Here is a 15,522-nt window from a genome sequence, read left to right as displayed (position 1 = left end):
AATATTCCTTTTATAATATCACAAAATAATGTTTGTGCTTGCAATAGAAAAAAGGCTCCCATTTTATTGATTGATTTTAGAATTTTAATATACAATAACAATAAAAAATCATATGAGGTATAAGAAAAAGAAAATACAGTCTAGAATTATGACTTCCTCCCTTCTTTTTATTGATTAGTTGCAGTCTTACTCTTTTATCTCCCTCTTCTTTGTAATTATCTTCACAGAAAGAAGGGTCTCAGCATTTTCAAAAACTTGCTTTGGACTATTCTGTGCATAATATTTATGTGTAAATAAATACTAGTCCCCACTAGCACTAGTCTGAAAGCTTGCAGAACTAAACATCTGGTCCCATTGACTGATTCGGATTGGATCCTGCAGTGTTTTATATAAGAAATTAGTTGTACTGACTGGGATTATGTTTTACTTGCTGTCCTTTACCTTCGGTCCTTTATTAATGACTTGGAATTGAGTCCTGTTCTCTCAAGGCCACGTATCAAACATATCTTCCTTTGTAGTCACCACCAGCTATACGTTTATGTCAATTTTAAAGCAGAAGTGGGCAAGGATTTTTTTTTCTACAGCTGCAAAGTGAAAGAAGGTGACATGGTGACTAGTAATCACTAAAAGCAAAGAAAGAATTTTAATTAATTTTTTTGTGGTAGAGTTCAGGATACTTATTTTTTAATAAAAATAAAAATCGTTGTGCTAAATCTGTCAGAGATGTATGCAATATAGTATTTATTTAGCTTAAAATAAGTTATTTGCTACTAAATTCTACTAGCATGTTCTTAGGGGCTTCCAAAGGCCTCAAGCTGGCCACTAGTTATGCTGTAAAAATATTTAGAAACTGGATTTTTCTTGCATCTACCTCACTGATAAATAAATGAAACAGTTCACACATCACACTAAGTCAAACTACATAATGGCTTAATGCAGTGTGTGAATTAGCCATCTTTAGGATGCAGTAAATTTTGCTAATGTATTTTATAAATCACTTTGTAATAGTATTCTTAACAGAGGTCTTTGTTTCATAATCCTCCTAATAAAATTGTTAATCAATTTATAATTAATTAAATAAATCATAATTTACTGCACCAAAGAATTTTTCATTTTTTATTTTAGTTCTGTAGCATACTGTCAAAGTGGTACCAGGTATGTGGCCACTGATTTCACTGAGTCTATAATTCATCTTCAAAACTGTAAGAGAGGTAAATGGTAAAGAGGTTCTCCTCTCTTTAGAGCTAGTTTCAGCTTCTGGTTTCTTCATATATCAGCATAGCAAATGGAAATGAGATACTGTTTTATATACATTAGGTTAACCTTAAAAGAGATTTCATTGTATGTTATAAACAAAAATTATAGCTAAGCCATTCTTATACATTTCAGATAAATAAAGTACAGCCTAAAAAATACTCTTGGGATCTGTTTGGTCAAAATGTCTGTGAACTGAATCCATCTAAAGTGTCATGCTATAAAATCTAATTTAATACCTATCTAATGTGCATTCAAATTTTATGTATCAGTAACATTACAGTTTACCAGAAGGTAATTTTTTACAGAGGTCACAGATTACTTGTACGAGTAGGATGTCAGCAGTATACAAGAATTACTAATCATTATTTTCTTTTAGAAAACAGTCCATGAACCGGAAAAATCCATCAGACCTTTTAATCTTCTGTCCTTTAAATCAGCTCATCTATAGTAACTAAACAAAAGTTGAGTACAGTTGAGTACAATTTCTCCAATTAAATAGTTGAAATCAGGTGCAGCATGAGACATGTTCTTATTTGTCAGGAGTTACTTCTAAAGTTATCTTTTAAAAAATGAAATAAGACGTAAAACTGATGCCTAACTTAATATTATAGTTAAGCTTCAAATTCCCAGTAGACAGAGTGGCCAAAGAAAATATAATTCCAGAATCAAATCGCATATTCTTAAGGGTTTATAAATAAATACCAAAGTAAAATGTCCTGCGTACTTTATACAGAAAAATCAGTGATTTGGTAAAATTTTGTAAATTCTTATTCACACAGGGATTTTTCCGAAGAACAATTCAAAAAAATCTTCATCCAACTTACTCCTGTAAATACGAAGGAAAATGTGTAATAGACAAAGTCACAAGAAACCAATGCCAGGAATGTCGCTTCAAGAAATGCATCTATGTTGGCATGGCAACAGATTGTAAGCTTTTTTAAATTTCCTGTTTGTTTTCTTTAGATATGTTTATTTCAATTTTTGTGATAATCAGTTTTTTATTTCAATTTTTAATTTATATTATATGCCAGTTGAAAATATTGATTATTTTTTTCTGAGCTTTAATTTTCTGTTAACTCTTGAAAAGATTATGCTTTCTTCTGGCCAAATGATTTTGTGCAATATTAAGAAGATGAATAATTTCTGTCACAGAAGTGGGAAGATTTCTGAGCAAAGTCCTGCAGAGGAGGGGGGGGGGAATCAAGCTTAAAGATTTGGGAAAATGGGAAGTTGGATAATGTTGCATGAGTCATCCTGCGGTTGTTTGTTTTATTTTTAGTCAGAACTAAAGGGAACACTATTTCACTTTTAAGAAAATAGAATATATGGCTGCAAAATTAACTCTTTGCAAGGTTGTATTCCCAAAGTTTCTCAGCAAATTTGCAGGAGCATCTTAATTAATGTGAATTGGAGTAATTATAATTAAAAATTGCAGCCTCAGCATATTAGTCTTAATGGTTTATAAGAATATAACAAAAATCATATTAAAAATATTAAAGTAATCCATTTTTTTCAAAACTTCTATATGTGTAAAGAGGTGTATAATTGTTTAAATACATATAAAAAAATTCCAAGCTACTTAGCTCATGAATAATTAAATTACTAATCACGATGTCTATATATTATCTTAATATCCCAGGTAATGTACTTCTAAATACTATTTGTTGAGCAATATAAGACTGGAACAGTAGCACTGTGCTCAATTATCTGGGTTTTCTAAATATTTAGTAGAAGCTGTACACTATTTTTGGTAGTGCTTGCTCTGATCCAACAGGATTTTATCTAGGTGCTTATGCTTATGTCTATTCTGATTAGCAATGTCTCTTCAGGTATGAAAATTAGGTTTTTCATATACCTCTCCTTCTTCCTTTTAATTAAAAAGTTGCATGCTAAATGGGTTCTGTACCATTGAGTAGGCATGATTAGACACAATAATTTTGGACAGCATATTTCCATGCAGCATTTTTTCTCTAGATTTGGGATAAAATGTTAGTAGTAAAATGCTTTATCATTTAGTGATAAAGAGAGTTAGTGTTACTTTCTTAGAGGTATATCTTGACCAGAAATCTCATTTTCTGTCTTCTCCACTGTGTCATATAATATGGTAGCAATAACACTTAGACTTATATACCACTCCATAGTGCTTTATAGCACTTTCTGAATGGTTTACAGTGTTAGCATATTGTCCCCAATAATCTAGGTTCTTTTTACCAATCTCAGAAGGATGGAGGGCTGAGTCAATGGGATCGAACTCCAGACTGATTATCCCTTTTTTCCAATCTCTACAATGGCTAGTCTGCCAACTATGGAGGATATGTTCTCACACCAGAGTCTCTGGGCAATTGCCATGTCACTGAGGCAGGCTAAAGACAAGTGTTTTCAGTAAAAAATACTATAAGACTTCCACCATGAAAACGTCTTGATTCAGTGGAGGAAGAGTCCGAAAGAAATTGGCAACCTGTAGGGCACGGGTCGACAACCCGCAGCTCCAGAGCCGCATGCAGCTCTTTCAGCCGTCTCCTGCGGCTCCCAGCCACGTGCAGTGTCAAAAAAAAATAGGACTAAAAAAGTTGAACAGCCCTTTAGCAAGAAGCCGGTGGTCCAAGCGGAGTGGCACGGAAGACCTACCGGTTGGTGTGGGAGGCTCCAGCATTGCAGGTGAACAAGGCCTGACGTCCACAGCCCAGTTCCACATCCCGACAACCAGCTGGACCGGCTTTCACTGCTTCTTTGCAAACGAACGCAAAAGGTTTTGGGGTTTTGATCGCTGCTTAGTTCGTGCTGCCCAGCATCTGCCTGCCTGCCTGCTTGCAGGCCTCCGTGCTCCTTCCCTGAAGCATGCAATTGCTCAGAGCCCGTCCCAAAAGGTGCTGCTTCCCTGGCAGGAGCCAAGTTTGCAAGCCTCATTGGCAAGTCGGAAAAACAAAGTCTGGAGGATTCCCTCCTAGTCCTGGGCTGACGGGGGAGGGGGTGGGGGTATCTGGGGACTAAAAAGTCCTCCAAGACAGGCTCGGGACCAGCCCTCTTTCCCCAGCCACAGGAGAAGGGGAGCACAGGCTCTCCACCCAGGCGGGCAGGTGAGAAAAACCCCGAAAGCAGGAGGGAACCCTCCGGACCTTTGGTTTTCTCGGCTTGCCAATGAGGCTTGCAAACTCGGCTCCTGCCAGGGAAGCAGCACCTTTTGGAATGGGCTCTGAGCAATTGCATGCTTCGGGGAAGGAGCTTCCCTTGCAGGAGCCGAGTTTGCAAGCCTCGCTGGCAAGCCGAGTTCTTTATCCATGTTCTACGCTGGCAATACCCATGAAAATGATTTCATTGAAATCATTTGTGCCGCCCCTCGCGTCTAGGTCAAGATTGTCAAGAAGGGATGAAGTACCACTCTGTAATTGTTGGGGAGGGAAGTGTCATTCATTTATCATATTTTTACCTCGCTTTTTGGTCAGTGCACTCAATTCAGAATCAAGCCCCGTTATGTGTGTGCACATGCGTGTACATGCGTACACGCATGCACACATTCTGCAGTTCCCAGGTTTTTTTTTTGTGAGGGAAACGGGTCCAAGTGGCTCTTTCACCGTTTTAGGTTGCCGACCCCTGATGTAGGGCCCCAACTGGCCTGCCACAGGACCATCCATCCCAGATGATCCTAGCCTTTGTATATCTGTGGCCATTTCCCTTTTGGCTCTTGGAAAGAACAAAGTATTGTTTGGCAGCCATTTTTTCTCTTTTTGCCTGGTGTAAATATGAGTCCCTTATGAAAGTTGTACTGTATTCTTTAAGGTTAATATTCCTATCAGCAACCTCCCTATTGTAACCTCTATGATTGTGGGGGACCCCACTGCTCCAGCATTAGCAGTTTTCCCAGCAGCATAAAAGAACAACGATCACCATCATCAGCATTAAGGAATCTGTGCTAGGGCAGGGGCAGAAAGGAAGTTGACAAAGAATGGGAAGGGTCTCTCCCTTCTCTCTCAATAATACAATAAACAGCAGTAGAAATCATTGTTCATACTCTCATGTGAGGGCAGTGACTGTCCATATTTTCTCCAGTTTTCCAGGACAGGAGAATACATCTTCACGGTATGGGAAAGGCCTCATAAATGTCCTTGCCATATATTCAGTGGTTATGTGAAGAGAAAGTTTGTACTTAAGGCTCCTCTATATCACAGTCAATTGATGGTCAGCCAGGATTCTCTCTTTATGTAATCCTTCATATATTCATAAGGGAGAATCTTCATGTAAAGCTCTTTCATCTTAGCCTCACAGTCAGGTGATGGCTGATAGTGGAATAGCTGCATGATTTCCTCATATTTCATTGGATATGGAAAATCATGTGATTATCCCAGCTACTTCTGCATTCTTTCTCATTTTGAAAAGTACACAAAACTGAAATATTTTATCATAAGATTCTGTGTCTCATCTTTTGATCTTGAAGACATGATACCCTTCTAAGAGATCTGACAAGGATTTTTTTTGAAGCTCAGTTTGCAATAGCATAGAATAGGCCAAACATAATCGCATTGAAATATTTGGTTTTTCTCCATGAATTTCCATTATTTGGAATTCACTTGGATTTGGAAGATGTGCGTGATTAGTTATAAAAACTTCAGATTTTTCCCTGGCTAATCATCCTGTTATTTGTCCACTACCAATCATTCCTACTCAATTATTAAGGTATTGAGTAGTATTACCTGAATAATCAAAAGAGATAGTGAGGTCTATTTCTAGTCTCCTTTTCTATAATATATTCTTTTCTCATTAGTGGTGTTGGATGACAGCAAACGATTAGCAAAAAGAAAACTGATTGAGGAAAATCGGGAGAAAAGACGTCGAGAAGAATTACAGAAAACAATAGGAGTGAAACCTGAACCAACAGATGAAGAATGGGAGCTTATTAAAATCGTTACAGAAGCACATGTGGCCACAAATGCACAAGGAAGTCACTGGAAACAGAAAAGGAAATTTTTGGTATGTGCTACTATTTAGAACTGCCTTTTCCTTATCCAGATGAGCTCTGTGATGAAAGTGTACATCATAGTAAATGTACTTGCTCACCATTCATAGGATAGATTTTTGCCATTTTGATGGAAGAAGCCTAAAATCTATATTATAGGATTAATATAGCAAGAAATAAGCAAGGATCTCAAAATCCCTCTTCAAACTGCAGAAAGCAAATTCTAGCCCATCCATTTGCATTCTCACCCCATTCACTGCCACCCTTGAGCTCCTCCCAGATGTAAATACCACCCTAAGCTGCCAAAGGTTTACATAGATGGGAGTCCATTGCCCTCTATGTCTGAATTATATGACTGCATGCAATGCTTCTGCTTAATATTCCCTGATATACTGGCCCTCCATTCATTTGTTTAACTGTGTTTTAATACCATCTGTATTAGTGCATGCCATCATATTTTAAAGCAGTGAGTAGTAAATTAATAATACAGAATACTTATTATATGGAGAAAAGACTTTTATTGTACCATGCAGTAATTATTTTTTTTAAATAGAACACAATAGATTATGAACACATGGTTATTTCTCACATAGTTATTGCAATAAGTAAACAAAAATCCTTAATAGTAATCCTCTGATAAAACTCCATGGAAACCACTGATGTCATTGGGACCATCATAGCATAGGGACTGTTATTTTTTTATATTCTTATGGCATGTTCTAATATTCAACTATTCTAGTTTAATAGAGGCCAAATATTATAAATTATTATCCTTATCCATTTTATATATTTTTTAACTTTCAAGTTATAACAGCTCCTTCTACAGGAGAAGGATTTAGTTTTGGATAATGGTAGAATAATATAAGAATCATCAGTCCTTACTTTTAAAAAATGAAATATATTGTATTACTGGAGCTTTCAAGCATTCCATAATTTTCTCTGTTAGATGGAGAGAATTCTAAACCAATAGGGTAAATTTTTTCAGTCAAAGGTCCACAGTCAAAAATGGATTAGAACAGAATAAAAAAAATGGGTAGAAACAAGGTTAAAAAAAACTAAATTATATTAATTAAAGTTTATGATCTTATATGATTATTCCCAATTTATTTACAATTTTTGCTCCTATCATATTAAAAACTATAATTCAGTAATACTCTTAGAGGGCATGAACAATCAGAGGTTGTGCACCTTCTAAACTAAATGGAAAATAAAACAACATACAGTGAGTCTAGTCACTTTTAGGAAGTTTTTGAAAAATAAAGTTTAAATGTTCAAATTATGGGTTATCACAATGATTTTCCTACATTAAATACATTAAAGAAGGGCAAGAAAAATAGGTTATTTTGCCCCAGGGAATAGAAATGTAATTACATTAAATGATGAAAAGATAGTTATTAAGGCACTGATGTGCTGCACTTCTCCTGGCCCCATCCATACAGCTCCTTGCCCTGAATGAAGACAACCCATTATTTCTAGAGGATATGTACTTACAGCAGTACAGTATATCATCAGCCCACAATGGAGGCAGTCCAAATATACTTTCTTCTTGAAGTGTTTTTCTTTGTTATCTCAATTCAAGATCTTCCATCTGGACAATCATGGTGCATGAAGGAGAGTGCTAGGAGATGATACAGCGTGAAGAGCAATCTGCTTGGCTTCTGTTGATCCAGCAGGTCTTTTGTGGAACTATCAAATTCTGTTTCATTGATTGGACTGATTTGGTTGTGAGGGCTTTCACTATCACTCCATTTTCCCTGTTGTAACTGGGTTAATCAGGCAGAGAATGGGAAGCCCTAAAATTATTACCCCATCCTTGGCTAAATGAATTTAATTGGAACCAGTGCTTTTTTTCTAGAAAAAAAGGTGCCGGAACTCACACATGTCACACAACCTGCCTTGCCTACCTTATAAAGTTCCATCAAAAAAAGTGCCGGAACTTTTTTGCCCTGATTGGAACTGTAATTGAAAATATGTGACTGTTGCAGTTCTTTGGCCTGTGAAATGAAACATTGCCTTTCCAGTGGCTCCTGTTCTTAACAAAGTCCTGGCCCTTTATTTCATCTCTTCACATAATATTCTTAGAATAGTTTACAGTTCCTAAATTTTGCCAAAGCAAAATCTTTGCTCAAGCTACATTTTTCAGCACTTAGATGGCTGTCAAACACACACACTAATCTGTTTGCTGCCCTCTAGTGGGTTATCTATGAACTCATGGTAATAAGGAATAAATCATTCCATCAGTGGAATAAAGAAAGTAGGAAAAAAATAGTAGTGCATGGAATAACTAGAGCATGTCAGTTGGAGCAGTTAATTTAGAGTATTTGTTTAAATAATTTATAAGAGTTTCTTATTTTCTTCTAATTGTAAAATCATACAACATAGAGAAATATCTATCACACAAATAAACAAATACACTAAGTATAATAATTTAATATTAATATAAATAGCTGTCAATAGCAAGATCAGAAAATAACTATATAGATTGTTCACAGAAATTACTAGGTGACATAATTTCAATGACAATAACAGATAACCTTCATCTTTCAGTCTTTCATTTAATGACCTTCCAAAGTTATGACAGCTCTGAAAAAGTGATCTATGATTGGTCCTTGCACTTACTACCAACAGTGTCCCCACAGTCATGTGATCAAAATGTGGGCAGTTCAGGTTCTTGGTAGCTGACATGAATTTATGACAGTTGAGGCATAACATGATCATCATTTGTGAGCTTTCTAGGAGGCTTCCAAAAAGCAAAGTCAGTGGGCAATCTGGATTTACTTAATGACCATGTGATTTGCTTAACAATCATAGCAAAAAAGGTTATAAAATTGAGCACAGCTTACTTAATGACTGCATTGCTTAGCAATGGAAATGCTGGCCCCCATTGTTGTAAATTAAGTACTACCTGTAATCCATATTACCGTTTTAATTCATAGATATTGAATGTTAATACCAGAAACTTTTATGGGAACTTTTTAATGTGCTGAAATATAGGAAAAGTATACATATCCATGTACAGAGGTTTTTTGACATAAAAATAAATTAAAAACTAGGCTCTAAGGCAGGTAATTGACTACTGCTAAAAAGAAAATTCAGATAATAGATAATTTATAAGTAGTATACACTATTTTTTATTGAATCTATATCTCACATTGTTATGTATCAGCTTCTTTATGAATTTGAACTAGACAAGTATTTGAATTTGGATTCCAAGTATACGGATTCTAAAAACACCCCCACACATCTGGTACTATTCAGGTGCAGAAATTATCTTTGAATTGAACTCTACTAATAAATAAAAACTGAATTGAGCAACAAAATTGTTTGTTAGTTAATATTTGGAATTCTAGAAGGATCCTAAAGGAGGAAAGTGAAATTGCACTTCTGATCAATCCTGAGATTCCATTAGGGAATAGGAAACTGGGTCCAGGTCATTTCCTCAGTCAGAACATCCTATTTAAGGATATAATACTGGTTATAAATATGTGGAAGAGTACCAACACTAAAATTATATTTATTTTAAATATAATCTAAAAATTCTAGAATAGGTATCCTTCCTGTGTTGCAGCAGAATACTGCATAATCTTGTGTATCTTTGTGCTTTGGTGATGCAGTCTTTTGGGAAGACATCTGAAGAAATTGGAACTGACTTGTCAACAGACCTTGGAAACTTTTCTTGTTTCTTCTAATTTTAATTTAGATATAGCCATAGAATTGTAAGCCAGTTTTCCTTTCCAAGAAAGTAGAATTGATTGATTGATTATGTGCCATCAAGCCGGTGTCAACTCTTAGCAACTACAAAGATTTTCTCTGTTATGATCTGTCCCCAACCCAGTCTTTCAGGTATTCTAACAGTGCATCTTAATTTAAATATCAGGGTATGGATTGTTCAACTCATACAGCTTTAGGTTAAGAGACAGGAAATAAAATCTTATACAACTTTGATCTGAATCTCCAAACTTAATTCCATTTTCAAAAACAGGGCAGGTAACAAAAAGTTGAAAAGCCCTTACTGATTTCTTTCCTATCTATTTATCTTATCTGTTAGGCTGTTCCAGCTGAAGAAATATCCTTTGTTTGTCACGATCTTTCAGTGAAGAGTAGTGATCAGAAAACAAAGGGAATAACAGTACATAAACATGTAGTAACTATACAAATGCATACATACATATCCATATACTGTATATACATAATAAACATAAGAAATACAGTTTATGCAAGAGTTAATATGGGCTATCTTTTTAGTTTTCAAAGGAAGAATATTCTTAGATGGGCTAGGGTACAGCCTTAGATTTAGGTTTTCATATACAAGCTGCCACACTGCTTCCATTATTTTTTTAAAATTAGCAAGTAGTTATTACACTTGCAGTATACACAGATTATTACACAAATAATCACTGGTACATCAAAACATATGTACATGGATGTAAATTTATCTTACACAGTAGCCAAGACTTAAAATTAAGCAAAATTAAGTTGCCAACATTGCACAGTTTTAAAAAGAATCCATATTTATGGTAAATAAATTACATTCTTATAATGTTTTTGTTTTCTGTTGTTAGCCAGAGGATATTGGACAAGCACCAATAGTAAATGCCCCAGAAGGTGGGAAAGTAGATTTAGAAGCTTTCAGCCAGTTTACAAAAATTATCACACCAGCAATCACAAGAGTGGTGGATTTTGCCAAAAAGTTGCCTATGTTCTGTGAGGTATGAATTCCTTTTCTATTTAATTTGATAGCATTTTTATTGTTGATATTATTGTTGTTGTCCATAGATGCTTTGTATTATCTTATAATAGTTCAGAACGAAAAAAAAGAAAAAATATGGTCCATGTTGTGCATATAGGCACCCAATACAAGTGGGCTGAAATAAAACATCATTTGACAGCACAGATCAGATCTTATCTTAGAGTTTTCAGTGATTTTTCCAGAGGGTAATAAGAGTATTTTCATCCTGGATCTTTCCCTGTTACTATACTTAATTCAATCTTGCCCCTTTTGGATGGAATTTGGACAGTTTAAAATATCCTTAAGTACCTGTAAATGGGCAAAACAAATTCCACCAACACCCTGAAAAATGCCATTCATTTCTTTTTCTAGTATCATCACAGTATCACCAGGTGGCTTTCTGTAGCCCTTCCAAAGCCAGACATCAGTTTTGCAGGCCTAAACTCATGAAGTACTGTCTATCTCTGGTGTAAAGTAGCAACATGAATTCAGTCAAAGGGCCAGGAACTGCTTTTATGATGTATGCTAGGCTCTCAGAATTTTGACTTACTATTTACCAAGATAGGATCTGAAATCCCTGTGCCATTATGTCTGCTTAGAATTAAAAGGAAGTTATAAAAATACATGGGCCACTCTTCTTTATCTAAGTGAATTCAAATCAAAGTAGAATTTAATATGGAGTAAACCATCTTTCAAATGTAGGTCCTATATAACTGAACAGCCTATAGTCATTTTTGCAACAAACTATAGAGCATACTTAAGAAAGAGCATATCTTTTTCAAGTTATTTTTGTGTATATCAGACATGCCCTGAAGCGGGGTCATTTTATGGATAAATAATGTATTTTTTATCATGCTTAACCTTTGGTAGTGATCAATTTGTTACTTCCAGTTTAATAGCTTAGAATGGCTACCTTTTTCTTTTAGTAAAACTACAGTATATACCTTTATTTCTGTTGCCTAACTCAAAAGAACCATTCTCATTGCAGTCTAATTTTTTCCCAACCTTGTTTTGCAAGCCCTTAGGAAAAGAGAAACTTAATTTGCTGGCTGTGGGTTCATATTAAGACCTTGCCTGCTGTTTCTCTTTCCCATGGTCTTTTTCCTACAACCCCCATTACATTCCAATGTAGAAAACTGTTTGGTGCACAATGGTAGTAGGCCATTATCCAGAATATTGTTGCTGCTATAAGAACCTGGTCATGTACTTCCTTACACCATTTCCTTGCCTTGACTGTTCTTCCTGAGGATAGAGGAGGAGAAAAGGATTATACTCAAATTGATGCTGTTTTCCCTGGAGAAGATGAAAGATATAAGGGCAGGCCCATAAATGAATAGCTTAATATGGATTACATAGAACATAGAATATGCCTATATTGGGCTTCTCTTTTCATATTATAATAAACAAAGTGTGTTCAATCCAAATTGAAACTATTTGCCCACTCCCATTACATATAATTTTTGGATAGCTTTCATGAGACACGGCACCTAAGATTAAACCAGCATGGCTGCATAAAGAACTCTCTGACAAATTGAAAGATAAAAAGGACAAGTACAGAAAGTGGAAAGAGGGGAACATAACTAAGTCAGAATATCAGCAAATAGCCCGAGCCTGCAAAGATGAAGTGAATAAAGCCAAGGCTCAAAATGAACTAAGGCTTGCGACCAAAGTCAAAAATAACAAAAAAAGCTTCTTTCAACATGTAAAAAACAAGAAAAAAGTGAAAGAAATGATTGGTCCATTAGTGGGTGGAAGTGGCAAGAAGGTGACAAGCAACAGGGAGAAAGCAAAACTATTTAACTCATTTTTTGCATCTGTCTTTACACAAAGGGAAAAAACAGACCAACCTATCAAAAATAGTGCCATAAAAAACAAACCAGAAACACAAGTTAAGATAGGCAAGAAAATGGTTAGGGAGCACCTGTCCAGCCTAGATGAGTTCAAATTGCCAGGACCAGATGGATTACACCCCAGAGTTCTCAAGGAACTGGCAGATGTGATCTCGGAGCCACTCAACTATATTTTTCAAAGATCCTGGAGCACAGGGGAACTACCAGAGGACTGGAAAAGAGCTGATGTAGTTCCCATCCTCAAAAAAGGAAAAAAATGGATCCAGGAAATTACAGACCTATCAGCCTGACCTCAATACCTTGGAAGATCCTGGAAAAGATAATCAAACAACGAATCAATGAACACCTAGAGGCAAACAAAGTCATTACTAAAAGCCAACATGGGTTTGTCAAAAATAGATCATGCCAGACAAATCTTATTGCATTCTTTGACCAAGTGACCAAATTAGTGGATCAGAGGAATGCTGTGGACATAATTTACTTGGACTTCAGTAAGGCATTTGATAAAGTAGATCACAACCTACTACTTGACAAGATAGAAAAATGTGGTGTAGACAGAACCACCACCAGATGGATCCATAGCTGGCTGACCGGCCGTACTCAGCGAGTGGTCCTCAATGGAACTGCATCTATATGGAGGGAAGTGTGTAGTGGGGTGCCCCAGGGCTCTGTTCTGGGCCCAGTACTCTTCAACATCTTCAGCAACGATTTGGATGAAGGGATAGATGGGGAACTCATCAAATTTGCAGATGACACCAAGCTGGCAGGAATAGCCAACACTCCAGAAGACAGGCTTCAGGTACAGAAGGATCTGGACAGACTTGAACACTGGGCACTAACTAACAAAATGAAATTCAATGGTGAAAAAAGCAAAGTTCTACATTTAGGCAAGAAAAACCAAATGCACAAGTACAGCATAGGTGGCACCATGCTCAATAGTAGTAACTGTGAGAGGGACCTCTGAGTCCTAGTAGACAATCACTTAAATATGAGCCAGCAGTGTGCGGCAGCTGCCAAAAAGGCCAACACAGTACTAGGCTGCATTAACAGAGGGATAGAATCCAGATCACGCGAAGTATTAATACCACTCTTCAATGCCTTGGTAAGGCCACACTTGGAATACTGCATCCAGTTTTGGTCACCACGATGTAAAAAAGATGTGGAGACTCTAGACAGAGTACAGAGAAGAGCAACAAAGATGATTAGGGGACTGGAGGCTAAAACATATAAGGAACGGTTGCTAGAATTGGGTATGTCTAGTTTAACGAAGAGAAGGACAAGGGGGGACATGATAGCAGTATTCCAATATCTCAGGGGCTGCCATAAAGAAGAGGGAATTAAGCTATGTTCCAAAGCACCTGAAGGCAGGACAAGAAGCAACGGGTGGAAACTAATCAAGGAGAGAAGCAACCTAGAACTAAGGAGAACTTCCTGACAGTGAGAACAATTAATCAGTGGAACAGCCTCCCTCCAGAAGCAGTAAATGCTCCAACACTGGAAGTTTTTAAGAAGAGACTGGACAGCCATTTGTCCGAAATGGTGTAGGGTTTCCTGCCCGAGCAGGGGGTTGGACTAGATGACCTCCAAGGTCCCTTCCAACTTTACTATTATTATTAAATGCTTAAGTTTTTCATTGTGTGGTAATGTCAGTTTAGATATGTCTACTTTGTTTGCTTATTTATTGAATTTACTTGCTGCCCATCTCACTAACCAAAATTCTGGGCAGCCTACATGCATTCTTCAACTTTTCAAAAAGGGAGAATTGACAGTACATATTTAGCATACCATATAATTTACCTATTAGTGGGATATGTATGAAATAGAACAGTTTTTCAGAGCCTACTCAACCTGAACAGAAGCATCTTCTGATATAATCCTAATCTAAACATGTTAAACTTTCATAGACTACATGATTGATGATTTTTGCAATTGGAGTTGACATAAAACAAAACAAAAATGTTAATCCAAATGTCACGTTCAAAATACCCACTCTTCAGATGATATTGTTAAACAGGGAATGGGGAGGAAAATTATGACCCTCCAGATGTTACTAAGCTGCCACTATCCCTTAGCATAGTCTGCAAGCTACCTGGACACTGAGAGTCTTAATTTAGTGATATGGAAGGTATATAGTCATTATATTTTACAACATTGCTTGTTCCACATTGGGTAGCAATATTATTTAGATGTATTTAATCAATTTATTTTTTTTCTGAAAAATTAAAGAAGGATTTAGAGCATTTCAATCAGGAAATGTACTAAGCTCTGTGATTAAAGATGACTGGCAATATAATGGTACAGATACATTTTTAAAAGCACTGATTTGAAAGCACAGCATCTAGTACTAGATTGCAAAGAAACAGCACAGATGCTGTCCATATCTTTGCTGAACTTCTGTTCATGGTATGCTCCCATTAGGAGTTCTATGTCACTGAACCCCGTTGAAATTCAGAGCAAAATCAACTTTTTCTCTCCAGGATGATCTGACTCAGATTGCAGGAGTTTGCTGGATGTTAGGTAGCCAACAAGAAACCTTCAGTCCAATCAGCAAATAAGAGCAAGAGGAACATATAATATTCTTACTGTTAGAGAGCAGTGAGAGTTACAGTTTTCAACATAATAATTTAGCTATGGTTTCCTACATTAGATCAGACATGTCAAACTCGCAACGTCACGTGACAGTGCACAATGTATCGGGACAGTTTTGCCATTGCTGGCAATGGGGTGGGTGCGGC

The 15,522-nt window shown here is 36.4% G+C and overlaps 1 protein-coding gene across 10 annotated transcripts in view; it reads left to right on the top strand.

Annotated features, from left to right (window-relative positions):
- The window catches only part of THRB (thyroid hormone receptor beta), a 288,188-nt gene that overhangs the window by 248,950 nt on the left and 23,716 nt on the right, over positions 1-15,522 (top strand). For 9 of the 10 annotated variants that reach the window (XM_039343673.1, XM_039343665.1, XM_039343666.1 and 6 more), the window contains 3 exons: positions 2,037-2,184; positions 6,017-6,222; positions 10,771-10,917. In XM_039343673.1, the coding sequence (XP_039199607.1) occupies positions 2,037-2,184; positions 6,017-6,222; positions 10,771-10,917 (501 nt within the window). The remainder of the gene's footprint in view (positions 1-2,036; positions 2,185-6,016; positions 6,223-10,770; positions 10,918-15,522) is intronic. The other variant, XM_039343671.1, reaches the window with a different exon arrangement.

This window comes from Crotalus tigris, unplaced genomic scaffold, assembly GCF_016545835.1.
Source record: "Crotalus tigris isolate CLP2741 ecotype Arizona unplaced genomic scaffold, ASM1654583v1 scf7180000017871.4482833, whole genome shotgun sequence".
Classification (NCBI taxonomy): Eukaryota; Metazoa; Chordata; class Lepidosauria; order Squamata; family Viperidae; genus Crotalus; species Crotalus tigris.
Note: the sequence above shows the minus strand (reverse complement) of the source record. Positions and strands in the feature narration are given on the sequence as shown.